This window comes from Haplochromis burtoni, unplaced genomic scaffold, assembly GCF_018398535.1.
Source record: "Haplochromis burtoni strain Fernald_Lab_line unplaced genomic scaffold, NCSU_Asbu1 Contig_55, whole genome shotgun sequence".
Taxonomy (NCBI): domain Eukaryota; kingdom Metazoa; phylum Chordata; class Actinopteri; order Cichliformes; family Cichlidae; genus Haplochromis; species Haplochromis burtoni.
Window position 1 is genome coordinate 253,123 of NW_024582416.1, and position 27,187 is coordinate 280,309.

The 27,187-nt window shown below is 46.4% G+C and overlaps 1 protein-coding gene across 6 annotated transcripts in view; it reads right to left on the reverse strand.

Moving 5' to 3' along the window:
* Positions 1-27,187, reverse strand: part of LOC102292653 (AT-rich interactive domain-containing protein 1B) — a 158,524-nt gene that overhangs the window by 92,307 nt on the left and 39,030 nt on the right. For 5 of the 6 annotated variants that reach the window (XM_005922389.3, XM_042220764.1, XM_014333602.2 and 2 more), the window contains exons 3-4: positions 22,737-22,922; positions 9,934-10,038 (exon numbers count right to left, since the gene is read on the reverse strand). In XM_005922389.3, coding sequence (XP_005922451.1) covers positions 9,934-10,038; positions 22,737-22,922 — 291 coding nt within the window. The remainder of the gene's footprint in view (positions 1-9,933; positions 10,039-22,736; positions 22,923-27,187) is intronic. The other variant, XM_014333603.2, reaches the window with a different exon arrangement.

Below are 27,187 nucleotides of genomic sequence, written 5' to 3' on the forward strand. Positions count from 1 at the left end.
AAGAGGTCACGCTAGGACTTCCATGACTAGGCCACATGTAACAGGAGGGGTGGCAATGATGCAGAACAGAACCTGCTGATTGTATTTTGTTGTGACAGCAAAATGTGCTCAAGGTAATTTTACTACAGTAAACTCTGTTGGTCGCAGCAGTTTTTTGTGTAAATGGACATAAAAACTTGGATTTGGTGGCACACTGAGGCGTTCCCAGGTTTAAAAATAACTCCCAGGAGGCCTCCCAGTAAGATGTTCAGCTAGCTCCTTTTAACATACAGATACCACAAACAGAGATCGACTGATAAGTCCGGTACAACAGCCACATTACTGCTGATGCTGCTGACGGTCCACCTCCTGGTCACCATAACTTCTGAAGAATCTCACGTTTGCAGACTCCTTAAATCTGTCAGGTCCTTGTTTAACCAAACTGAGAGCTGCGCTGTCAGAAGCCTAACCCTTCTCCATACTGCTGCACATACTCTTTATAATATTATATTACTAATGATTCACAAAACTGCATTTAAAGATGGTGTAAAGTGGTAACAAATGCTACTCTGCCATTCGCCTCAGCACAAAACTCTATTGCTCAGGAGTTTCCTGCACACCTGCCAAACACCAAACAGCACACAAAGCAACATGCAAGAGTCGCATATCTGCAACAGGCCGACTCCAAAAACAGAGCCGGCGCAAGGAAACTATGAATATGCAGTTTTCACAGGGTGGAGCAGAATACAGTATAATGTAAACGCTCAAGTGAAAGACGATCGTTTCAGGCTTCGGCTAGTTGTCTTAGTTACCATCTGCCACTGCGTTTGGCATTTTTGTACACAGTCCTTCATTAACACAGCAGGTCACATGGGAGAAGTGGACTCGGAGGACTTAATACATAATGAAACAACCAAAACAATTACTCAGTCCACAGAGAAGCATCAATTAAAACTTTGATAAAAATCAATTAAAACCAACATTACTCAGAACTCACAGAATAATTTCCAAGAATTGGAGCTCATAATGAAGCGATTAAAAAGACGATGTTTTCTCTGAACAGAATGGATAATGTTTCTTAATTTCAAGCGCTCCACATTGTTGAGAGGGGAGCTTCATCTCAGCAAAGCACAAGAATAGACACGGGCGACGGGCACGAGGCTCGTGCCTTAAAAAGCCCCGAGCACGCCGGCAGAGGGGATTTTCATGCTTCTCCGAGGTCACAGGTTGCCGGTATGTGCAGAGAACCCAGTCGCACACACTCGGGGAGGAAAAAAACAGAGCTAGGATTTGTTTAATCGTCTGGCCAACTCTGACAGATGGTCGTACATTTGCAAAAGAGCAGTGCGACTGGAAAATGGGCCATCGGTGACCCTCGCGGTGCGCCTTAGTGTGAGCGCGCTTACGAATGTATGACAGTGTTACAAAAGCAAATGTTGCACAAGTATTGTTTCAGCCCTACTGTAGCCCACTGCCAAGCTCTGATAGTAATAGGCTGGCAGGATAGTAAACAGCAGAAGTGGGCTGAAGAACAGACATCAGACAGGCCTCAATGCCACGAGGAAAAAACCCTCCACACCCCAGTGCTCTCTTCGTTCCCGCCTTTCCTCGCCACCTCCATCTTTCTCCCACATTCTGCCTTCTTTCTTCCTGAACCTTCCACACACTGAATCGTACGTCTCCTGTGGTGTTTCTTTCTTTTCCATCATTCGTTACAGAAAACCTGTCCGAGCAAAGCTGGTCTACCCATTCTGCACATACAGTAAATACATACATGCGTGATCTCATGCACATACTGCTGGGACTAACGCTTTGCAACATAAGCAATTAACACGCTGTTGAACTGGCCTTGACATGAGCAGAGAGCTCAATTACAAACACACAGAGCAAAAGATCACACGCGCACGCACACACAAGGGTGCAAACAAATATGAAGCACACACACACACAGACACACACTCTGGCAAGCGTCCAGGCTGAGTCTCGTTGCTTGTGTCCATAAAGCCCTGAGCACCATATCGACAACTGTAATAACTGTGGCTGGCAGGAGACAGCAGATTACAGTAGCAATCATAGGCCCCGAGCACGCACCACACACACACACACACGCACACACCTTCTGGTGTTGTCCAGTGTTTCTTTTCATCAACCAACACAGACACACACATTTCCAGGTCCATGCTGTACTGTGTGAAGTGATAATACTGACACTGTTAGAGGAATATGACCGACACACCTGCACAGTCTGTGTGCAGGAAAACTGTACATTTGAAAATATTTGAGACTAAATCCTAAAAATCACGAGTTATTCTTTCAACACAATTATTTACTGGTGTCATCATGATAAATAACGACTCTGCTGGAAATGACAGAGCTAAGCTTATCACGAGATGACTCACACACGAGTGTTTGGGGGCATTAGCAGCTAAAGTCACCAGTGGGAAATGAAAGTGGGCAATACTCTCAATGCACTATAAGGTGCACAGGCCAAAAGAAAGCCCAGAAACAACCTGGAAATGGAACCTTTACACATGATGTCCCACTGAGAAGCATTTAGTATTATGCTCTGGATTTGTACACATTACCACACGGACGCTGAGGGTGACTCAGACGTGCATACGCCGGTCACAACAAGTGCTGAAATCAGGCACAGACGGCTCGGCTCTGAGGAGTAGCTCGGCTTTATTCCTCACGTTCCTCGCAATTATCTCATTCTCCTTTGGTTTTCCACCTCTTCTCGTTCCTGCACCGTTGTTGCTTCTCTCTTACCTCTTACTTGTGCTTTCCACCAGCCCCGACCAAGGAGAAGCAATTTGCGGAGGCAATCCGTCGCTAATTCTCGCTCAGAGTTCATGAAAAATGTATAGCAGGCTGACTGTAGGGAGATGCAGATTGGCGCTGGGCCCTCAGCAAGAGCCGAGCTCTGCATTAATGGAACATTATTTTGCACCCTGTTCATACATCTATCCATCTATCTTTGCTTTTTCGCTTCTCTTACCGAGTTTGACCAAACGAAGTTCATAAATATTCCACATCTTAGTAGAATATTAGCATCTTAAACAACCCAAACACTGCTATCTGCAAATCTTAACAACTCTGCATGTGTGTGTGTGTGCGCGAGTGTGTGTTTGCGTGCATTTGCCTGTGAGCACAGTGTGCAGCCAGCTAAACCTTCTCAAAGATAATAAGAGGAAAAAACTTTATCTTAATCTTTAAAAGGCACGACATGAAGTTTGAATCCAGCTGTGAAATGGGTTGTGTGTGCGCGTCTGAATGCGTCTTAGCATGAATTCGCAGATATGTTTGTGTGTGCACGGGGATGTGTTTAAAGTACACATATCTTATGAGAGTAGATTAATAACAGCACTGTAATGCCATCAGGACTAGTCACAGTGTGGATCATGCATAATAAACCTCCTGAGGAGTTTACACACACACACAAACCCGCACGCACTCACTCTTCCCGTCACTATAGCAACACTGGCGATGCTGCTGCCCCAAACTTCAAAGTCAGATGTAATTTCAGCCTCCCAACAGCCAGAGGGAGCCATGGTGATGACAGACTATTCCCCCTCTGATGGCTCCTTCCTCCCTCCCTCCCTCCCTCCCTCCCCTTCAGTTCTTCCACTTTGCCTCTCTTCCATTCCTCAGCTGGCTCCCTCCTCCCCCTCCTGCCTAGTTAGCCTGCTGGGAGTCCAGGCATCCAGGACCCGACGTAAAAATAAACCCAGAAATGTCAGAAGCAGACGTCTGAGGCCGTGGAAACGGGGAGTGAAAGGAGAAGAGCACAGACAGACAGAAGGCTAGAGAGAGGAGATGTGGCGATAGATGAAGATGAGGGTGGAAGGAAGGAATAAAGAAGATTTCATCCTTTACTTGTTCTTTCCAAGTACAGACACTCATTTCACTTTCTGCCCTTTTTCCTCTGCTGAGGTGGACGTGAGAACAAAGATGCTCAAAAGAGGCAAAAGTCAGTGAGCTCCCAACATTTTTTATTTCAGGCCTCATCACTATCCACCGAGGGAGGGAGATTCTTCCAGATTCATTCACTGAAATATCATTTGGCAGGAGATGTCCGAACTATTAATGAATATAAAATAGATGTTTCCAATCTTCGGTTCAGATTGGCTCAATAAGCCATTTTAACAGTTAATTTAAATATTAATGTGGTAACAGAAAATCACCATTTATAATGGAGGGCTCGGTGCCAGAAGGGTGTATCTGGCCATAATGGCTCACGAAAATGAAATCTATACATCACTTGAGGAGAAGTGTTTGGTGCTCTGACGTCGGTATGAAAAAGTGTTTAATCAAGCGCAGAGCGAACGACCGAAGCGAGGTGACGTCCGGTCGACGGTTTGGGACGAGAGCTTCGCTTCGCATTTGAGAAAACAACGTCGGAGGTAACACCTAAAAAGGACAAGCAAAACCGATAAAGCACGCAGAGTGTCACGTTGGCTTACAGTCGACATGCTGATATAGCGGCGTCTGCTTTCGCACACTGTCACGCCGCAGACCGTACCGCGGACGAACGGGGAGGACAGTTTGGAAGGTGTTAACGCTCGAGAAAATCACGCACGACAAACGGCGAGGGCTCCAGACGTTAACAACATGCAGATAGTAGTATTTAGTGTTTATGCAGAACTGTGTGTGAGACCAAACAACAAACTGCTGCTTGTTCTCCGTCCTCTTCGTCCTGAATTTGAACTATTCTGCCAAATCTGTTAGAGGAAATCAGCTTTGACAAAAGCCACCAGCCAGAGGGGAAACTGACGGGCAAAGGATTAAAAAAAAGATGCAGTTGGGGAACATTTCTCTCCTTCTAGGGTCAGTCCACGCTCACCCTCCTCCTCCTCACTTATCTCCCCCTCTGCCTGTCTCTCCTCCTCTGTAGGAGAGGTTGGTGGAGAGGCGCCAGCCGAGTCGCTCTGCTGTTTTCTTAACCAAGTTCATCCCTCTCCATTTCCCTCTCACTCTCAAATCACAAAGCCTGACGCACTTGGAGTGCACGTATGTGTGAGCATAGGGGTAGGTGAGCATGTGTGTGTGTGTGTGCGCGCACAGGTTTGCTATCTGCCCTTCACTCTGCTGTGCAGGGCTTCTGTGAGCCAGTCTGTTAAGGGTGGCTGGATATAAACATGCCCTCCTCTGCAGCTGAAGCTCCCCCCACCACCACTGCTGCTCAGCCTTGTGTTACCAGTTTGTTTAACAACCTGCACTGGCCAACATAGTTCCCCGTAGGTGGAGCAGTGTGCAGCCATCAAATTTTGCCATAAGAAACAAGTGAAATCCTGCAGGCAGAAATGCTTTATTGATCCCCAAAGGGAAATTCTCTTTCAGTGTGTCTGTCCTCTGCAGGAGGATGAGAGTGCAGTGTCAGCTGCTGAGGAGAGCTGCTTGGGATGCAGTGTCCTGCTAAAGGACACTTCAGCAGTCTCCGTGCTTGACACAGAGGAGATTTGAAATGGATGTTGCAAGCCGATTGGCTCCTCTCTATCTTTTACTTTACAGTAAAAATGAAGAACACGCCTGTGAGTCCGACTTCAGATGCCACTGCAGGTGCGTCCTTTGTAAGTTAAACACAAGACGTACAAAGATGAAAGACCTCCAGAAATCTCCCCACCGATCAATTCCGCTTCCTGTGCATCTGTGTTTTCGAGCCGTAGGGGAACGAATGGTAAACCCCGGGAAAAACACGTGTTCCCGGCTCCTGAGGATCAAAAACACCAGGCGTGTACATGAAACTGTGTGTGCGTGCTAAATGATTCATGAGGAGCAAACGAAAACAGGTTGGCATACAAGCGGAAAAATAGCCTGTCTGCATTTTAGATGAAGTCAGGGTCCGAGGTGAAGGCAACGGTTGTGTACGTGTGCGCGGTGGCGTGTAGGCATCCTATGGAGCGTATAGGACGAGCCAGCAGTGTTGGACGAGCGGCACATACGGCGACGCCTTATCAATCACTCCTACTCACATTAGGTCTACAGGTTGAAGGCTGGCGTGACCTCAGCCATCTCCTGTACCTCAGAGTGTGAAACCTGCTTCAGATTAGCTGTCCTATTCTCAGAGCAGCTATGTGCTCACAGCAGTGGCAGGGAGCTGCTCTGGCCTTCAGTGCTGCTGTCTGTTCTAAGAATAGGCTGCAGGGTCCAGAGAACATCTCTGCGTCTGCCTGCCTCCCCCTCCCCACACACACTGTTCTCATGTAAACATATAAAAACGAGACCTTCCTCCATAAAATACAATCGATTTATGCTGAATAATTTGCATCGTCATCACATTTAACCTCACATCTAAAGCCATAATATAAGAGATGTGCTTTTTATTCCACATAAGCGCCACCTTTCTTTTCCTCTCCTCCCATCCCCGTGCTCCTTTCTTCTTCACCTCCCTTGTATTTCGTTGCTTTCCTGCCTCCTTTCCTCCTCTCCTCCCCCCTGCGTGCACTAATGTGGAGGCTGAATCTAACCCTGCTGGATGACATTACTGTGCGCTGCCTGCTGGCCTGTCTGCCTGCCTGGGGACTCTAAAATAAAACACAGCAGTAGGGAGAGCCAGAGTGAGAGCACATACTGTATAGGCTGCCTGACTGACATGCTCCGATAGAGCACGCACAGAAAACGGCTCGCAGAGGACAGAGCGTGCATCAAAGTATGTGCCGAATGTGTGTTTGTGAGTAAAGACTTGTGTGTGTGCGTGTGTGTGTGTGTCTAGTGAGGGGAGGCGTGCAGGCGTCTCCAGCTGTGCCCTGTCAATCATTTATGACCTAACGCTCGGAAAAGCAGAGGAGGGCGAGGTGGACAGCACTGAGAGGGAGAGATAGTGTTTCTGAATTTTCCCTTTTGTCTGATGGAAAATAAGTCAAGGAGGGGCAAATGAGCACTGAAAGACTTACAAGAATGTTTCTCTGTGTGCGTGTGTGTGTTTGTGCGCGCGCTAGTGTGAATAACACACCGCTGCCGGAACCCCATAGCCTGAATTCAACATCCCTCACCTCGAACAAGTGACAAAAAGATAACCACGTTTCACTTCATCGCTTCACGCCCTCCCTCTCTCTCTCTCTTGCATTCTCTTCACCCCACTTCCTCACCTCACCCTCCCACCCCCAGCTCTCACTCTGTCTTTCCACATGGGTGGCCATCCTCTCCCATGTCCCAGAGGATGGGAGGCTGCGCGGCAGCTTGGCAGGCTGTCAGGGGAACGCCAGAGAGCAGGGAACATGAAGTGACTGGAACAGGGATGGGGAGGATTTGGGGTGGGGGCAGCCCACTGTGGAAAGAGCAGCTTGACTTAGCAATGTTAGGCGAAAGATGCAGAGGGCTGCTGACACAGATGCAGACCCCCCCCCAATAGCAAAAAATAAAAAACCTCGACTGCTGCACATAGCTGGAAATAACAAGGCAGCAGATGACATGTCATCCTGTGCCAATCACGCAGGCCGCCTCTAACACGTTGTCAGCCAAAAACATGTCACGATTTATTGACCTGTAATTGCCCCGCACATCCTGCAGAAATCAGAGCAATTCTGGAGGAAGACAACACTCAACCGAGAGAAGCACGATTTCATCAAGTTTCTGTGCAGGCTCGGCGGCGGCGTCTGCTGCATCAACACATAGGAGAAAAAAACCCAAAGACAAGAGCACTAAATTACTTTCACATAAAGTCAAGTCACAGCTCCTGGTCACTGAATTATGGGCCAAGTTCATCTGGTCACAGGATGCTCTTTGCTCTGATTTCACCAGGTTGAGTTTAACCAAAGCTAATGTGAAGAGGCTAGTTTTAATTATACGGCGCCAAATCACAACAAACAGTCGCCTCAAGGCACTTTATACACTGAGGTACAGACGACAATCTGACGACCCCCTGTGCCCAGGCACTTGGTGACAGGAGGAAGGAAAAACTCCCTTTTAACAGGAAGAAACATCCAGCAGAACCAGACTGGTTCACACGCTGTGGAAGAGAAGCAGAGATTAATAATAACTGATGATTAAATACAGAGATGGGAGCATCATGGGAACTCCCCCCCCAGCATGACTGAGGGAGGATTCAGGGTCAGGAAAGGAATGTTTTAAGACTAATCTTAAAAGTAGAGATAGTGTCTGCCTCGCAAATACAAACGGGTACACGCAATAATGCTAAAAAAAAAAAAGTGGTGTTAAATGCTAATGTGTTATTCTAAATACACCAAAAAGGCTGAAATCAGAGACCCACATTCAGGCGTGACTCAATATCAGGACTGAAGCTACGTGGAAACGCACACATATGACCAGCTGCAGGATGCAAGCTCCCTTTTCTTCCCCAACCTACCAGAAACATTAAAGGGACGGTGATTTCACATTAACAATACAGATACTGTACAGCGATACAGAATACAAGGCGCTCCATATCTCCAATACATTTTCCGAGTCCCGAGGGGAAGTGTGACTTGCATTTGTGATAAGTCACTAAAGCACTTCTCCCTTTGGTCTTCCTTCAAAAATCCCGCCACATCACACAGCAGCCTCGTCCCAAAACAACAACATGACACACTGCCGACCCGCGCTCCCTCCCTCCTGACGGAGAGAAAGGGGGGGAAAAGATGACAGCAGCTTTAGATCTGACATCAAATGCCGGTGAGAGAGTGAGAAAGAGAGGGGAGGAAAGGGGAAAAAAGCGGTTCCATCTCTGCCGTGACAGCTTGCTGGAAGAGCCTGGCAAATGCCGAGCAATTTCTCTCTCCTCTTCTATCTATCCATCTCTCCCTCTCTGTGTCTCTCATCAAAACTTGCCGCCGATTAGGATCTGGGCGAGCCACACGCTTTGGATGGGATGTGAAAACACACGGAGAACCCGAGGGGTAAAACGCCGGGATTAAAGTGGCGAGGGAACGCGGGGTGATGGTGGTGCTGGTTCAAATAGATCGGCCCCCGCGACTGCAGTGGCTCCTCGCCTCGTCTCTCGCTCTCTCGCTTCGGATTCACACACCGATACATCAAGGCCATTTCTCATTATAGCACAAGGGGGGAGAAAGAGCTTTCATGATGCTGCTTTAGAGAGAAAGACAGAGAGCGAAAGGGAAGGAGGCTAAAGAGTGTGGGAGAGTGGAAATGAAGGAAAAAAGACGAAACGGGCCACATACTGTTAGCACATTATGGACACGTGTGCACGAGGAGGATGACAAATAAAGGGCCGGGCAGACCGTCAGCACACACAGACTTCAGAAGTGTCCGTGCACCAAGAATATTACGGCTCAACTCAAGTTCAGACACTTAATTTAGCTTTTCTTGCAGTTTATTCTGCCGTTCCTAGGGCTGTTCCAAAGTATCGAGTAAATTAAACTGCACACACCTCAAGCAGTGCCAATATTTGCAACCATTTGCAAATGTCTATTTATTCTATTCTTGAAAATGCTGCAGAGCTGCAAGCAGAGAGAGATGATGGAGTAAAAAGCGATTAGGTTGGCCAAAAAAACCCAAAAAAAAAACTAGAGCAGCCCACATCTCTCCCTCCGTGGATCAGCCTGGTCTCACCATTTCTTCTCAATTACTCCTCCAGCCAACCTGCTCCATGCTTTTCAGCTCGCCCATACGCCAGCAGGCAGCGCTTGTGGGTTTGCATGTGTGACTGCGTCGTGCACGTAGAAGCAACGTCTGCGTCGGTGCATATGCTTTTCTGCGCTCGTGGCCGTATGTGCGAGCGAGGGGACGGCACTACAGACCAGGACGCGACACATCTGGGCCTTTACGCCTTTGGCGTGGACGCCAGTCAAAACACAGACGTGAGCTCTGAAATGAGCAAACCCCCTGAGACACCAGAGAGAGGGGCAGGTGACAGGGTGTGTGGAAGAATCTGATTGGACAGTGAGGCGGACGTGCAGTCAAAAATGACCATGCATCTTTGAGGTTTGACTGAACGATGAGACTTTTGTGCAGCAGCGCCTTTTTGCACTTTGGTCCACACGACTGTCAATCACTCACCGGCAGACTAGAGGGGCGGTCGTGGGAGACGTTATCCTCGTTGTTAGCCTTCCCAGAATTCCCTGGGGTAGGACCCCTGATGCTGTAGTTCTCCTGCTGGGCCTCCTAAAGAGAAAGAAAGAAGAAAGAAGGGAACGCAGTGTCACTGAGGAGAAGGTTCAAAAATAACAGATTTTTTTCTGCGTTTGTTGACGTTACTTTTCGGGCACTGTCACAAAGTATCCACCCGCTTTTCTAAACCGGAATCTCACAAACTCAACATCCGCTTTGCCCGATGGTGGTGATGGACGTCGCCACATAAAGGTGCTCGTTTCAGACCAGTCTTGTTACAACAGGTGCAAAACACCGTGCCTTTGGGAGACGCTCTCCACCACGCTCTGATATTCAAATGTGGATTCTTGTTGAAAATAGGATTCCTGCTTAAATGCACACGAGAAAAAACTGAGTCAACACATCTTTGTTCTCCTCATTAATACTGGTGGCACGAGCTAAACCGCTGAGTATCCTGGAGCTGAAGTATCAGTTACATCACAGATTGAGCGTCTTCAGCCGTGATGACAAGAGTCTGCAAGCGAGAGTGTGCAGAGCGTTGGGTTTGCAGGGCCGCAACAAACATTCCCAGTTAGATCAAGTCTGAACACAAAGAGGCCGTTTCACAAGGAGCGCGAGCGTTACAGTACAGGCGGCTGGAAAAGCATCCAAACACACACCCATCAGCACGCCATAGCCACCAATTCATTTCAACCAAATCCTCGCCTAACCACCCACTAATCCTCCAGACATACGCACGCTCGCACAAACACACACCCGTGCACACACTCCTATTGTTCAATCCAAGTCATTTTCTTTCCCTCTGTAATCACGAGCCTATCTAGTGTAAACCAATTTTCTCGCCATTGTCGGAGGTGTTGCCCTCTCCCTCCCTCTGCATCTCTCCCTCCTTCACTCTCACTCTTCTTTTCATTCACCACGACGGTCGTTCCTCCATCACGTTAAGCGTCTGCGGCACAATAGCAACTTGTTAAAGAGCTCCGAGTGGAAGGATTAGTGATAACTGATCGGCGAGACACAGCGAGAGATCATGCACAAGTGCCCGCGTGCACAGTCCCGCGTAATATACAGTACACACACGCTGCACGCAAACACACGTCTTCGGGTATTTTACTTTGAAAATCCATTTTTCCCCACAGTTTGATTTCTTATCTGTTGTGTGATTATATTGTAGTAGGTGGGCAATATTCCTGTCAGAAAGGTGATATGATTTTGTAGCTGGAGATTATCCTCCACAGCGAGAGATGTATCATGTGAAAATTGATCTATTATTAGAGCATTAAATGTGTAATCGCTTGTGGATCCAGGCTAGAAATGATGTAGGAATAATACGGCACGTCTGGAGATCCTTAAGAAAATCTGATATGGAGTTGGTTTCTTAAGCTTCTGTGTGGAGGCTGCTTTAACAGCACACAGGGAAGGTGACACACTCACTGCAACTTCTACCGTTTGCCTAAATGACTTTTTATACATTGCTTATTGATGCTTACTTATTTTACCTTGATGCCTTTTATATATAAAGTGAAGCACTTTCATTTTTCCTTTTATTCTACGTGGAACACAATTAAACTCAGCTCGCCTCACGTTTAAATACATTTTTAAATGATTAAGTTCTTCACTAATGCACCAAATCAAAAACAGCCGAATGCTTTTTAAACACCCCGATGTTTCCTGAACTGTTCATAAAAGTGTTTAAATAAATTCCTCAGACATTTAAAGTACGGCTCCTGAAGCTGGTCCTGAAGCGTCGCTTTGCTTCATGTCCCTCAAACTGCTTCACATGTTGTTAATATTTCATCACATAATCCTCTCCACAGCTGACAGGATGTGATTGTTCTGATTTCACAGTTTTACATATTTCACTTTGTCAAAATCGAAACTGGAAACGGTCCAACTGAAAAAAACGATGCATTATGAAGTAACTGATTGCTTCTTATGGAAACAGGAAACTCAAAATAAGAACGTCACAAAGTGACATTTTTAAACAATATGTTTCAGTTCACATGTTCACACTTTGTGTAGGTGACAAAACAAAGGAGACTGATTATTTCAAGATTTTTAACGGATAACTTGTGTTGTTGTTTTTTATTATTGTGTCTCTGCATGTGGCAACTCTGCAGTCAGAGGTGACTGGATCCATCCAAACATCAATAGCATCGATACCGGTGCTGGTATTGGATATTTTGTTTCAGAATGTAGCTTTAAATAAATTAGTTCTTTTAAATGTAGAAACAAAATCTTTGAACTGTCGCGTCCATTTTATTTTTCATCTAAAACACATTTAAACAGTCTAAAGTATCCAACAGCACTATGCTCTGCGGCTGATGTCGCTTTTTTCATCTCGAATAATAAAAACAAAATGAAATCAGTCCCCGAAATAAATCAAACACGGAGCAATGATCACGCCCCACCAGCTCATCGCTTCATACCAGCACCCCTCCTTAGCTGGAGGGGAAACCCCGGAACAGCACGATGGGACCAATCACTGGGCCACGCGTCCTCCCAGATGTGGGTGTGTGCACGGAGACGTTAACAACAGGCTCACAGCGAAGAATGGAGGTGCTATTTTAAAAAGAAAGCCATGCTAGTTTCCTTGTCAGGGCCCTCGGCAAACCATGTGTTTGTGCACGACCCCCCCATGTTTGTCACGAGGGGGAGGGAGGACTGGATGCACGCCAAACGTCAGGCTTTTATTACACAGAGACCCAGCTTAGACACAAGCGCACCTCCACAGGTAAATAACGGCCCGGGGAAGGAGGGAGGAGGAGGAGCGGGGGTTTGGGAGAGGTGGACACGTGCACGGATACAGACGCTCACACACTGAACAGAAGAGCGGCTGCTGACCCAACTCCAATATTTACTCAGGCATGAGTCTCTAGTGTGAGCGCGCGCATACTCGGGGGGATTTCTGTTTTAAGTGGGTCAAAGTGAGGTTCATACTACTGTTTACACTCATGTTCTTACATCATTACTGTCAACTGTAATATGGACCGAGAGGGAGGGAGGGAGGGAGGGAGGGAGGGACGGGGAAAGGAGACGCAAAAGAAGTGGAAAAGGAAAAAAGATGAAGGCTGGAAAAAAGTGAGAGCGGAACAACATCAGAGGCAAATGAAGGAGTGCTGCGAGTGCATCCTTTCATTTGAGTTTTTTCCAGTCCATTGTCTCAAAATCCCATTTCCCAGCTAATTTAGAAGCTTCTAAAATACACTCAACTCCATACCTTAAGCCTAAGGCCACAGCTAATCCTGTCTTCACACACGCACACGCAGACACGCTCATTCATCCTCCGTGCTTTTGAAAAGACTTCATCTTGGCATAGTAGACACGAACGAAGGATATTGAAGGCAAGCGTTTGAAGTACATGAGGGAATGCAGGAATCAAACTGTGAGTTAAATGCTATTAGACAGCTGTGTGGAGAGGCAGTGTAATATTAGATTTGATTGAATAGATGACTGCTGAATGTGGTGTAATATATAGAGCCGGAGAGGCTTTATGCAGACGTAAATCAATATTGCAGCACCACCTTAATCCCAGCCACTCAGGAGCGCGAGTCAGCCGGCGAGCGGGGAAACGCGTGGCTGTTGCGCGCCGTCGACTTGTTTTCCAGACTTTCGAGCGCTTTTAAAAGTAACTCGCAAAAATTCCAGCCTGGGATTTATTCTGTTTCTATATCGGAGGCCGCACTCAAACGGTAATCACGACATGCATCTTACGCTTTCTTTTCTTTTCGGCTCACAGCTCATTTAAGAAGGTTGTATCGGGCCTTTTTGGTTGGTTGCACCGCACACTTTCCGACTCTCTATTCCAGCAGGGAGCAAGGTGAAATGTTGCCTCGCTTTGCTTGTATGAGTTTGATTGTCTGTCTTGGGAAAGAAAGAAATAAAATAAAAAGCAATGAAGCTCGTATGACAGCGAGCAAAAGCTATTTGATGGCACGGCAGAAACAACAGAGAGCGAGCAGAGCCAAATTCAAAGCGTTTAAGTGAAGCTGATTTTGACTGACAGCCGTCTTGATCGTTGTTTCTTTTTATTCGTTCTTGAGCCGTGATGAAAATATGTGGCTTACTTAATCTACGCTGTACATAACATGGATGTGAACATCTGTGCAGCTGTGCCCGCTGTGGGGCCAGCCGTGCCCGCTGTGGGGGCAGCACAGTGTCCTGCTCAAATCCAAGCCTGCCTGCTCAATACGGGAGGAAAATGATTTCTCACCAGCATTTTATTTCCACTCTGCTTTCCTCCCCTAATATATTCTATTTATTTCTACTTTTTCTGCTAACCTTCACTCAAAATCTACCCTCCTCTCTGTTTATATTTGCAACCCTCCTCTTGCTTCGTGCTTCATCCGTCGCTCTTCCTGCTTCCATCTTTCCATCCCACTGACACGTCTCTATCACCACCCCTTCCTCCACTCTGATTCCTTTCATCAACATCACCTCCACACCTCCTGTTTCTCTTCTTCCCGTCTCCTCTGCTCATGACTACCAAATAAATTAGTCACCCCCCCAATTCCCCTGCACCTTAGCAAATGCACATCTCCACAAAATCTGACGCTAATGCCATTAATATTCATTAAAAATTAAGCTTAATTGCATGTCTTTAGGAGAGAGGCCCTATTTCTGCACGCACACGTGCACACACACACACATGCATTTGGCCACCACCTCTAGCCAAATTACAGCAAGGACAGGGCATCTCTGTTGTCCACATGCACACCCACATACTGTGTCAGTCTGTGAGACCACGTGATGCAAAGGTCACGCTAACCCTCAGCAGAAAAATCACCTGGGAGAAGCTTCATAAAACCCAACCAAGTGGTTCCTGTGGCTTAACATAAAAAAGAAATGAATTATAATAATAATAAAGACATAAACGGAACAGAACAAGTCACAAAACGAGAGAAAACCCACCGCCTCACTGGTCCCCGGAGTAAAAGTTGTGTGTGTCATTTATACACCATCACAATCACCCAGCTGGCCTCCAGTCGTGGACTGAGCCGCACTCGTGTTGTTTTGCGAGTCACTGACAATCAAACTGTTGTGCTGTTCAGGTTTAAGGACGTGCTGGTCCGCGAATGTCTTGAATGTCAGTAATTACAGTTGAATACAGTATTTTTTTTATTCATTTGTCTGAGCTGTTAACAAAGGAAACGTTGGTTTAAAAAAAACAAAAAAACATAACACACACCCGGGAGAGGCGGGGCGGGGGAGGTGGGGGAGGGAGGCAGGACATCCATATTCAACACCCCGCGTTCGCACACACACACACACACACGCGCGCGCTCGCACCAATCAGGCTGACTGAACTATAATTGAAGCAACAATCAGCAGTGAGAGCAAACTCTGTGCTACAAAATGGGACAAATCACCGCCGGTTATCATGTTCTTGCCTTTCATATTTTCTTGACACTTGGATGTTTTGATCCATTTTAGAATATTTGAAAGACACTGCTGTTACACGTGCAGTTCAAATGCATTGCTGCTTTTGTCACTGTCAGTCCATGTAAATGATGAGCGTTTATTCCAACATACAGCCTGTTATTATCATCAGGGAAAAGGTGACCATTTGAATGGAAATAGCTGCGTTCGCGACGACGTGTGTGCGCTCGCCTATATACTTGATGCAAACACACACGCTCTGCTCACAAGTCTATCTTAATAGGTCCATTTGTAGCAGGACCTGTTCTAGTGCTGTGTCCTTCAGACTGGATTCTATCTCAGCAATCCCCCTGACCTTTAGCACAAAGAGACGACAAGAGAGGACCACACACGCGGACACACACGTGTGCACACACAGCCTCAAGTAAGCTTTCCTGTTTCACTTATACAAACACAGACACACACGCGGCTTGTGTACAGGCCTTCCCCCAGGAGTGATGTCACAGCTAACAGCGCTAGCTGCCACTGCCAGGGCTTTCATGTTTTATTCCTCTACACAGGCTAATCAAATAAAAGCCAGTCTTTTTAACCATCTTCACTTCATACAGTCTTTGCAAGTCCCTGTCACCGCCACCCCCGGCCGCCCATTCACTTCAATTGCTTTGGCTCACATTTAAAAGAGGACATCCACCCAAACCGGTGTACACCCACATGACTTTTGCTGAAGCGCGGAGGAACGCCATCGTGTTGGCGAGCTCGACTTTGACTGTGACATTCTTTTTTGGTGTTTTCTCTTTTTCTCCCTGTCTGTGAAGTCTGTATCCAGGAACAAATGTAGCGGCATTTCCTAACAAATGGCAGCTAAATGAGGCCCCTAGGGTGCTGTGCCGCTAACTACCGGCCCCCTTTCTTTCTGAGCCATTATGATTGTCCTAACCGTTCCAAAAACACCTCTCCTGTTCTCGTTCATTTGCATTTGAATTGCAGCTCCGGCTGTACAAAAACAAACATAAATCAAAAAAAAGAGGGAAAAAAGGGAGAAAAAAACATTGGCGGATTCTGGCCGAGCAATTAGCGAGTGTCAGTCAATGTGGAGGTAAAAGAAAAAAACCACACGCCCGCACGCACGCACGCACACTAAATTAAAAACATTGTCTCAAACACACGCGGGCGCACTGTCACACATGCTCGTACACAGAAGAACGCGAGCTGACATACTGTATGTGCTTTAAATATATATTTTCAAATTTATCATTTAGTTTCGTGCTGAAAACTCATCAAGCTTAAGTGCTCGTCAGCGGTGGCCAATCACAGTGTGGCAGGCCCAGGGTTGCCGTGGCGATATGCGGGGACATTTAGAGGACTCCGATAAACTCTGCCATTTAAAAGGTTATGACAATTAACGCGGCTCTCCGCAAATTACCACTGCCAGACCTTTACCCACGGACGTCTCTCTCTCCCTCTTATCACCTTGCGCCCAGCCTCGCTCTCTCTCTCTCTCTCTCTCCTCCTCCTCTCTATCTCGCCATATGCCCTCCATTTCCGCAGCCTACCCCACCCCTCCCTCCGCCCGCCCCCCCTTCCAGCCAGCAGCACTTTTAATATCCCGTTAATTAACAGAGTTCTTCACTTAATATTCAAATGGTGACCAATTAATGACATTGAACTTTAGGTGCCCCACCCACCCACACACCATGCCACGCACACCTTTACTCCAATTCCTATCACTTCCTATTGAATCTCACACACTCACACACACACACACACAGCTTCACGGCTCTCATTTCCTCCTCTCCTTCCCCTCAACCTCTCCGCCATCACCAAGGTGAGCTCCCATTTCCGTGTGATTGAAAGAGTTTCGTGAGGCAGCTGAGCAAGTATACAGCGAGGGGGTAATAAAGTCAGAGGGGCGGGGGGGCCACAGAAAGGCACCGTGGCCTTTTAATTAACCTGGTGTGATTAAAAGCGGGGGTGGCGGAGGGTGGGGGAAAGGGCCTGCTGCTGTAGCCGGGTGGGGGCAGAGAGGTGACAGACAGGAAATAGGAAATGACAAACTGGAAGTGGGCCCAATCGATGAATGTATGTGGGAATTTGACATGTATGCAAATCTAGTGTAATGTGTTACAAAACGGTGCATTAAAGTAATCTGATTCCTTTGCGGTTGTAAGGTTAGTTTTTCTGCTCGAGAAGCAGTTTTTACTTTTTCAAATAAATGTTTACACATTTCCTTTGTCCTTATTTTCTCAACCTCGACTCTTTTGTTCTTTGGTCGTTCTGTTGGAGCTTTGCTGCCGTGCTGGGATCTTTGTCCTGTCGATGACCCAGTTTGAGCCAAGCTTTAGTCACACTGATGGCCTCACTTTGGTATACAGAGGAGGTCATGGTCCACTCAAATCTTCATCCCTCCTGCACCTGGTGTGAGGTGCTGGGTTTCCTCATCACAGACAAACATCTGCACTCTGGTGTCGTCGTTGTTCCTGCAGTCTTGTGGTTCTTTCAGATAAAACTTGCTTTCTCCAGCAACCCTACCAAACAAGTCACACCTGCTCAGGCTCTAATTGTACTGACATGAACTTTAACCCCGAACACGCTCTTGGGTTTTTGCAGTTTCTCTGAGCGTTGCACAATCTGACCTTGGGGGAATTTGCTGGAATGTGCACTTCTTCAGTGCAACAAACTGGCAAAACGTCTGCTTTTACAGATGTGCTCACGCTCTCTGATAACGAATTCATCCAGTGCAGCACCTGGATTAGCAGCACCGGGCTGCTACGACTCTCTGAATTCCCATGGAAGCAGTAAAGCTGGACTTGCCTGTTTTGAATGTATTTTGGGAAACACAGAAACACTCTGCAACGCTCAAAATAACCGGTAAAAGAAAGTAAATGCACTGCTTAACACGCAGAATCACTCAGGGAGTTCTTTAGATATAATTTAAATATAGTTTGGTGTCAGAATATAACATCTGCATCCACCTGGCTGTCTCCCAGTTTTCTGTGCTACTTCTGATATTTTACAGATGCACGTCTCTCGCAAGGTTTTGCTGTTCACCTTTTCAGAGTTTTGATGAGTGACGCAGCGCTGCACAGCAGGCACACACGCAGCAGTTACTATCCAATTCAAGGTAAAGCTGAAGGAAAGTGCGTTAAAAGGGAGACCTGCAAGCCTGGTCGTGTTTTTCTTCTTTGCTCTGACAGCTGACACGGATGGAAAACCGTTGTGCTCAAGTCACTAGAAAGCATCTAATCCAATGAATCAGCTTCCTCCCATGTAGGTCCCTGCAAAGAGGCCGCGTCTCCTCCAATCAGCTGAGAGTTCATCTATACTAAAGCATCCCTCCCCAGGGGCTACTCTCAGGCAGGAAGGGGAAACAGTCAACAGAGAAATTGGAATCAGTTTCACAAAAGAGAGTGGGATGGGTAGTATTTTTTTTCCACTCACTTCCTTTTCCAAAGGCTAGCAGTCAAATCCAGATGACTCCAGCAGTCACCCACAAACCGCTGAATAGAACATGCAGCATAGAGTTTAAACAAGCCTATATTCTGTTGCATGTAATTACTCTGCAAACATCAATTTAACACACTGTTCCTCAGTGAAACATTAAATAGTGTGGCTGATCAGAGCCTGCACCGTGTCCTTACAACGTTATGAGTTTAAGTCTGGCAGTTGGCCAACGTTGCATTTCACCCCCTCCAGTCTATCCTGTCACACTGTGCTGTATACTACCCAATAAAGCAAACACGCCATAAAAAATTATCTCCAAATTCTTGAAATTATAGCGCTCTCGTTTTCGGTTTTATGAGGCAGAGTGTGTAACACGGTAACAAAATATCACTCGCTTAATCTGCCGTGCGTCAAGCGTAATACAGCCATCAAGAGAAAGAAAGGGCACACGTTTCCTCCTTTAAGTGATTTGTCTCACAACGGAGCTGGCGCTAACACTCGGGGTCGCCATATTTATAGGGCGTCTTTAAACTTTACTTCCAGAAAAACGGGCTTTTGAATATTTTTCCACATAGCAGGAGTAATTCTTGTTACAATTTGATTTTTTAAAGAGGATTAATCCCACAGGATTTGGTGGAAATTGACACGCTCATATAGGAACAATCGAGAAGTTCATGTGGTAAAAACAAGGGTCAAATAAAGGACAAACTTCACTGTTACTCATAATCATGGCTTTAAAAATATCTGCCTTTCTCAAACAGCCATTCAAAATCTACCAGCACATGCACTTTTATTTTTTCAAAGCGTACTCCTTCCCTGGTGGAAAATATATATATATTTTTACTTTTTGTATGAGCCTTGATGTCTTCGAAATGCCTTTTTAGCCTTCTTTGCTCCTTGCAATCAGATGAGGTCACAGCAGTGCAATAGACTCAAAGAAAGGCAGCGTTTTCACTTCGATTTGTTACAAAACCAGCTAATAGCGGTCGGTTGCAGAGCAAATTCTGTGTCAAAGGCAGCTGGAATGGTTCCATCAACTGGAGGATGTCCTCTGGCTAGGGTTAATGGGAGTGGAGTGGGGGAAAGGAACTGCGGAGAGTGCCGGAAGAACAAAATAAAGAACTTTTCAGCTTGGATTTCTCAGAGTAATGCGGGGTCAAAAAACAGGGGTCAATACCACAATGACATCCTAATCTGGCGCGCGCTGGCGATGGCGCGTATGCGTGTAATCCGCTCTGTGCGGCTCGCATCATGTCTCATTTCAGCCCAGAATCACAGACAAAGGTCACCATTTGACCTTTTCGCAGCTCCGAATTGCCGCGGCGCACTCGGCTGATTAGTGTACACGCAGACACAGTGTACAAAAGTGACAGGAAGCCACACGCTCGCTCAGAACAGAAAAATGAAAGCGATGCAGCGCTGAGCTGAAGGCACACAAAACCTATTTGTAATCTTGGCCGAGCTCGCCACGTACGTTCAATTTTCCAAACGTGTTTACCTCTCGGATCCAAAATCAAAGCCGGCGACCGCCTTTCTTTGTTCTTTAAATTTATTCTGGTGTTTCCTGGTATTTTGTTTCCCTCTCGAAAATCCTCTCTCGCTCAATCGATGACCAATTAACTTTGTCTTAATGCCACCGCGCTTGCTTGGTTTTGTTATGTTTAAAATGTCATGTTTTTTAATGATCAATATTATGAATTTTCAGTAATTACTGCGGCACAAACTGCTGAAATAATGGAAATGTTTGGCCACTTGCACATGTATGCCTGTACATGCTAAAGACCCACTTTGTTCCTAATAATATGTAAAGTCTGTCTGTAAATGGCTGCAACATAACTGCATCCAAGCCAGGAGCTTATTAGAAGATGGAAAGAATAAATTTAGCCGGGTCTTTAGTGTGACAGACAGGCAGGAACCAGGAGGTGGCGACTCACTGCCTGCTGTGCTAAAGCAACATTAAATGCTGCACCGTTGTTTCAACACGCAGGAAGGGCGCCGTGATTACAGGTAAAGATGGTGGGAAGCTGCCGAAGGTATCGAGGCTTTCATGTAGCCGTAACAAGCTTGTGCGCCTGCCCTTAAAGGAGCACGCTTGCATAACAATGAAAAACAGTGGGAGACCAGCTCCCCGGTCAGCGCAGAAGTTGGCATAGCAACCAATACGGGACTTATCAGCACAGGTGAAATGGCTTTGGCCAATGGGAGGACTCGAGCAGAACTACCTGGTATATAAATGTCAGCGTGGGTCAATTGCCGCCGTGTGATCAGCAATGATGAAAACACACCATTACTGTCACCAAATGTCAACGCGGCCATGGATCTCAGCCGCTCCCAGTTAGAGTGACTAACGTTTGCTCAGCAGGCTGCACGGTCTGTGTGTGTGAGCATGTTAAGTGAGGAAACAAGAGTAAGAGCGTTTTCAGCGTGAGACAAAAGGCGCGCTGGCTGAAACATTCACTCAGCATGAAAATTACTATATGCTAACACTGATGATTTCCTTTTTTGACAACCTGCTTTTGTGCCAACGATGGCTTTTTGCTCAGCATTCTGTCTCGGTGCGCTCGGTGTTCAAGTCTGCCGAAGAAAGTTTTAATTACGTCTCGGTAAATGACAGTATAACAGCTAACCGCCGCCGCCAAACGGCAGTCAGCCTGCGCAGATACTGAACAACTACTAACGGCCTATCCAGTGCATGCACTGGCTGCATGCATATCATCACCACATATCTGCAGCTGCACTGTGATGTTACTGGAAATGCTCAATCCATATTAATGCACAATATTTTATGTACTTTTTTATTTGCCACTTCAGCCTTTTACCTCACACTGAAGTGCTCTTTTTTTAGGCAATCCTGACTGAATTAAACTAAATGCCTTTATCAGCTACGATCCTGTGGAAGGGCTCGCAGCACCACCGTTTCCATAATCTGACATATCCAGTTCAAACTGATCTTCTTTCCTCCTCTTCAGTCTGTCCTTTCCCGTCCACTTCTTCTGTAATCTCTCCCGTCTTGTCCCGTTTTATTTTCTTTCCTTTGGTCTGTTTTGCTCTCTCTGTAATGATCCAGGGCAACACTGCGAGCCAGAGTCACTCCATGCGGGCTGATAGATAGATCCCTCTGGCTGCAGAGTGGATGGGAAACACATGGGCAGACTTCACTCAAATCTGAAAAAACAACTGCTTGAAGCCAGCTTCCCAGTGGAAATCTTCTACAGAACATCACGCTAAAACTTGGCAGGACGCGTCTCGATCCTTATCTGCAGAACAGGCCCTTTGTTGTTCTGAGAATTCGGTTTGCACTGGCAGGCCTGTGCTCATTGAAAATATACAATATGTGTTTATAAGCTATGATTGTCCAATCACCGAAACACGCATTGCATGCAAATGTCTCTGCACAGTGTGCGTGCTTCGAGAAAACAGTTAAATATTTGAAAACGCAGAGAGTGAGCTCTACCTAAAATATGTCTCATGAATAATGCGAAAGAGTAATGGGCCTGGACCACACACACACACAAACATGCACACACACACACACACACACACACACACACACACACACACACACACACACACACACACACACACACACATACACAACTCGGGTTTTCATATCTTGTGGGACATCTAATTGACATAATGCTTTCCCTAACCCTAACCCAACTGTATCTTCAAACATGTGGGGACCAGCATTTTTGGTCCCCACAAAGACATGAATACATGTGCACACACACGGTTTCTCTGTTAAGATGCTTTTTCCAATCTCAGCACAACTCAAACATTAAAAAGATTTGGATGAAACCTTGTGGTATTGATTAATTATGGCTACTATTTTATTTTTTCCTCATGTAAAGGGGAAGTAAACGTGAACGTGTGCACAGCTGTTTCCTGCAGGAAGCACCACTGGTCTCAGTTTAGGGCCCGTGTGCTGGTACCTGTTGCAGTGGCGGCCGAGGCTGCAGGTAGGAGCTCGGGGTTGGTCCTGGAGGAGTCTGATGAGGGGGGCTGAAGTACGGAGGGGTTCCCTGCTGCCCCCCTTGCTGCTGCTGCTGCTGCTGCTGCTGCTGTTGCTGCTGCTGGCTGTACCCAACCATCCCCTGTTGGCCATATGGCACCACCTGCTGAAACAACCAACCACATGACAGTTAGAAGGGAGGTATTAAGGTCAGGACTGAGAGCAAGACTTTCACTTTAAATTAAAAGCAATGCAGAGAGGGTGCCAGGTGCAATTAGTAGGATATCAAAGCAGGTGGCAGGTAACATACTGCAATAGTCAATCATACATTTGCCAAAAGCATCCCACACAAACTGTCCCTTATCTTTTTTTCCAATTCATGTGATTGTCCCTCAGCGAGAGGCTCTTAATTTAGCTCCGAGCAGGCTGACACGCGCCTCCCAGCAGCGCTCTGCCTAATGAACTCACGCTGTAGAAAACACTAACTTTATGTCCTCTGCCTTGCCAAAGCATCCTGCTCTCTACATTAACTCTGACTCGGACAGCTCGCAGATGGGATGAAGTGCGCCGGATATTACTGTAGTCCCCGTCCCAGGCCGTGACCTTAATGAGGGCCACGCGGATGAGCCACGGCGTTCCAGAGCAAGAGCGGTTAAAAAACTAACTCAGGAGGGCGAAGCCATGCCAAGTGCCAATGCTGCATTACATGGTGGTTATGAGAGAGAATGTGAACAGGGGATGCATGTAACAAGCTGGCACAAATACAAATCTAGCCTTAATCCCTTCTTGTCATTTGTTATGACTGCAGACAGCGCCAGGTGCTCCTCGCTCCTCTGCGGATTTCCTATGGAGGCTGGGGTTTTCTCATCACGCGCACACACGCATGCACATAAACACACATTATTAAACAACATTTACGACCACGGGTGAAGCAATATGACAGCACGTTTCATGTCATATTTCTTCCCCATTATGTCATGTGGCTTATTTTTATTCCGCCAGGAGCTCTGCCGCAAACTCATTAAACGCGCACACAGGCTGTAATTTGGGGCGCGAGCGAAGCCGTGCGCCCCGAGTCCTAAACTTTAAAATGTCCCTTTAAATCTCCTGTGGCAGGCTTGGCAAAGTAAAACTCAAACTCACAGTGATTTATAGAGGATGGCGTTAGAGGGGACTCCACCGTGACGTAACCGCCGCACTGCTGCCTCGTCAGATTAAAAGCAAGGCTGGAGTTTTACTGTGACTCTCGTGAGCGAGGAAACCCACTCGTAAAACTGATGGCTGGTGCAAAAATATTAAAATCTGATCTGGCTGCAGAGGAACAGTTGAGATTAATACATTTCAAACACTTTTGAAGAGTACCTTCCTTTGAGTGGGTCGTAAAAAAAGAAATATTCTCGCCGCACCGGCAGAAGCTTTTTGACTCTCTGAATGGAGATGATTGGACAATGTGGAATACTTTTCACTTCAGTGGAAATTTGATTAGGAAGGACAGGTTTCTGCGCACGAGTGTGTGTGAGTGTGTTGTGCTTCGAGTGTGAGAGTGTGTCATTAGGCCGATGAGACAGACAGACAGGGTGAGATCAGTCTAGCTGGCAGAGAGGTTAATAGCATGGCCCCGCTCATGCCAACAGCACCACTGGATTCATTACTGCAAGCCGCGGAAAAACACACACACACACACACACACACACACACACACACACACACAGTATCTGATTCCAACATACTTAAGTGAATGCACAGTCGTCTGTTCGCAGGGATTTGCTAAAGTAAGAAATACAAACAAACTCTCTCCCTCTGTCTGTCACACACGCCATTAGCTGTGGATCAAAGCCACTCCGACTTAACAGAAGCAACTCTATCCCGCGATCGGTGATGACAGGCCGCCGTAACACTGTGGGTCTCGACTGGAATGCTGCTGTTCCGGGATTGGTCAGGATCGGGTCGCCATGGAGATCGAGACCAGACAACCACGGGTGGGTTTCTTTCCTCCTCAGACAAATACGATGACAGGCAGGCCGACGGATACGGACAGACAGTGACAGATAGACGGAGGAGCAGACAGACGTGGGCAGCGTGACAGACAAATCACAGAAAAACAGGCCCAACAGAGAGAGCGTGTTTCAGTTTGCACCTCCAGAAAAGATCCTCTTAGTGCTACAAATACCCTCCTTACAAAAGATGGAAAGCTAAGGAGCAGATAATAAACTACACCGGATTCGGTCTGGTCTTTGAATTTGGATATAAAAACGCAGTTTGGAGCCATCAGTGTCACAACTGCTAACTCTCTTTGTTTTCTATTAGAAGGAAGCTGCTGTAAGGGTGTAAATACACTTACAGTTTGAGTCCTGTGAGGCTTTACGAGGTGCATTCCTTTTTATCTGAGGCTACCCGGCTGATTACAGCACTAACAGTGGCTGCATATCATTTAGAGGCCTTGTATTGTGCTCACAGAGACCCTTACATGGATCAAAACCACTGTTAATGTAATTAGTGCTATTACAGCTTCTCCTGCTAGGACTGGTCAAAATGTGTGCTGTGAACAAACTGATTAAATAACTGCACATTTTATTTTTTAAAGCAATGGTTCATTTTTAGTGTGGCTCTTATTGTACTGCTGAGTACTTGGATAGCCCACTGTCCTCCACTGCACTGATTATGAAGTGTGGACACGGATGATGTCGTGGAAAAGTGTGGGATCACCTGTGTGGTGCTCTCAGGTAGGAATCAGGTTCATAAAAACACGAGAATGCACAAGAATTGATATGAATGCATATTCATTCTTTTCATTTTGATGTAAATGAACGATGTTTAATAATGTGATAGATAGTTATATATGTGCTCAGGTCAGCTGTATGGTGTCCCTGCGATCCTGATCAGAACAATCAAACGTACATTCATGTGTGAGAAATGATACCAATCGATTCATCGATGAAACACATCGACACAAGTGGCAGATTTTACAGGTTTGAACAATGTTGGAAATATTTGGGACAGTGTGACAGTTATTAAGGCAGCCTTCGTAAGCACGTCGCTAACATCAATACTAACACAAATGTTTTTCAGATACGTATCATGTGGTTCACAGAAACACACACTCTGTCCACAGCGAGCCACTTGGACAGTCTGTAGAGGAATTAAGACTGAATTAGACTCCACAAGAAGTGCTTCATTCAACATCATCATCATCGTATCACAAGCATTAGCAAAGCGAGCAGTGGACTTTCATTGACAGGAAGTGTAAGAGGCTTTAATTGCTGTGAATGGATGGCTGTGGCTGAGTTTCTTCATCCTCTTTCATCACCGAATGCAGAATATGTGCTACTTTCAACAACACCGCTCTCCCAGCTGATCGCCCATTAACCAGCAGCACTGCCGTCTGCATGGGCCGCTCCTACATCAGCCCACTGTTTAAATGTACAGCCAAGGAGTTTATAGCGCCATCAATTCAATTTTATTTTATTTATACAGCGCCAAATCATAACAACAGTCACCTGAAGGTGCTTTATACTGTAAAGTAGACCCTACAATAAAAACACAGAGAAAAACCCAACAGTCACATGACCCCCTATAAACAAGCACTTTGGTGACAGTGGGAAGGAAAAACTCCCTTTTAACAGGAAGAAACCTCTGGCAGAACCAGGCTGAGGGAGGGGCGGGGCCATCTGCTGTGATTGGTTGGGGTGAGAAGGAAGATGGGATAAAGACAAAATAACAAGTGTTATTCAGTGCAGAGAGGTCTACTAATACATACTGAATGAAGAAGAAACACGTAGTGCATCATGGGAACCCCCCAGCAGCGTATAACTAAGGGAGGATTCAGGGTCACCTGGTCCAGCCCTAACTATATGCTTTAGCAAAAAGGAAAGTTTTAAGCCTAATCTTAAAAGTAGAGATAGTGTCTGTCTCCTGAATCCAAACTGGAAGCTGGTTCCACAGAAGAGGGGCCTGAAACTGAAGGCTCTGCCTCCCATTCTACTTTTAAATACTCTAGGAACAACAAGTAGGCCTGCAGTGTGAGAGCGAAGTGCTCTAATAGGGTGATGTGGTACTACAAGGTCATTAAGATAAGATGGGGCCATCAAAGGTGGTTATTCTGAAAAACAGATTTTCTGTAGTTAAATGAACATTTGAGAATAGCTGCTGCCAAAAACACAAGCAGGTACACAGACAGTCGGGGAAGGCAGCAGAAGAGCCAAACGAGAAGGAGGCAGAAATGCCGACAGTCAGTCAAATGAGTACACAGAGGCAGCAGGCTGACTGGAGGTCTAACAAGTAGCAACCTGTCACTGTGGCTTTGGGAGGGAAGAGAGAGTCATTCAAATGCAGCTTCTGTTTGATTGCTGGGCTCGACTGTATGAATGTACTGTACCTGCTGAGTACACACCAGCTGTCTGAAACCTGATTCTCTTTGACTGAGAATATGCT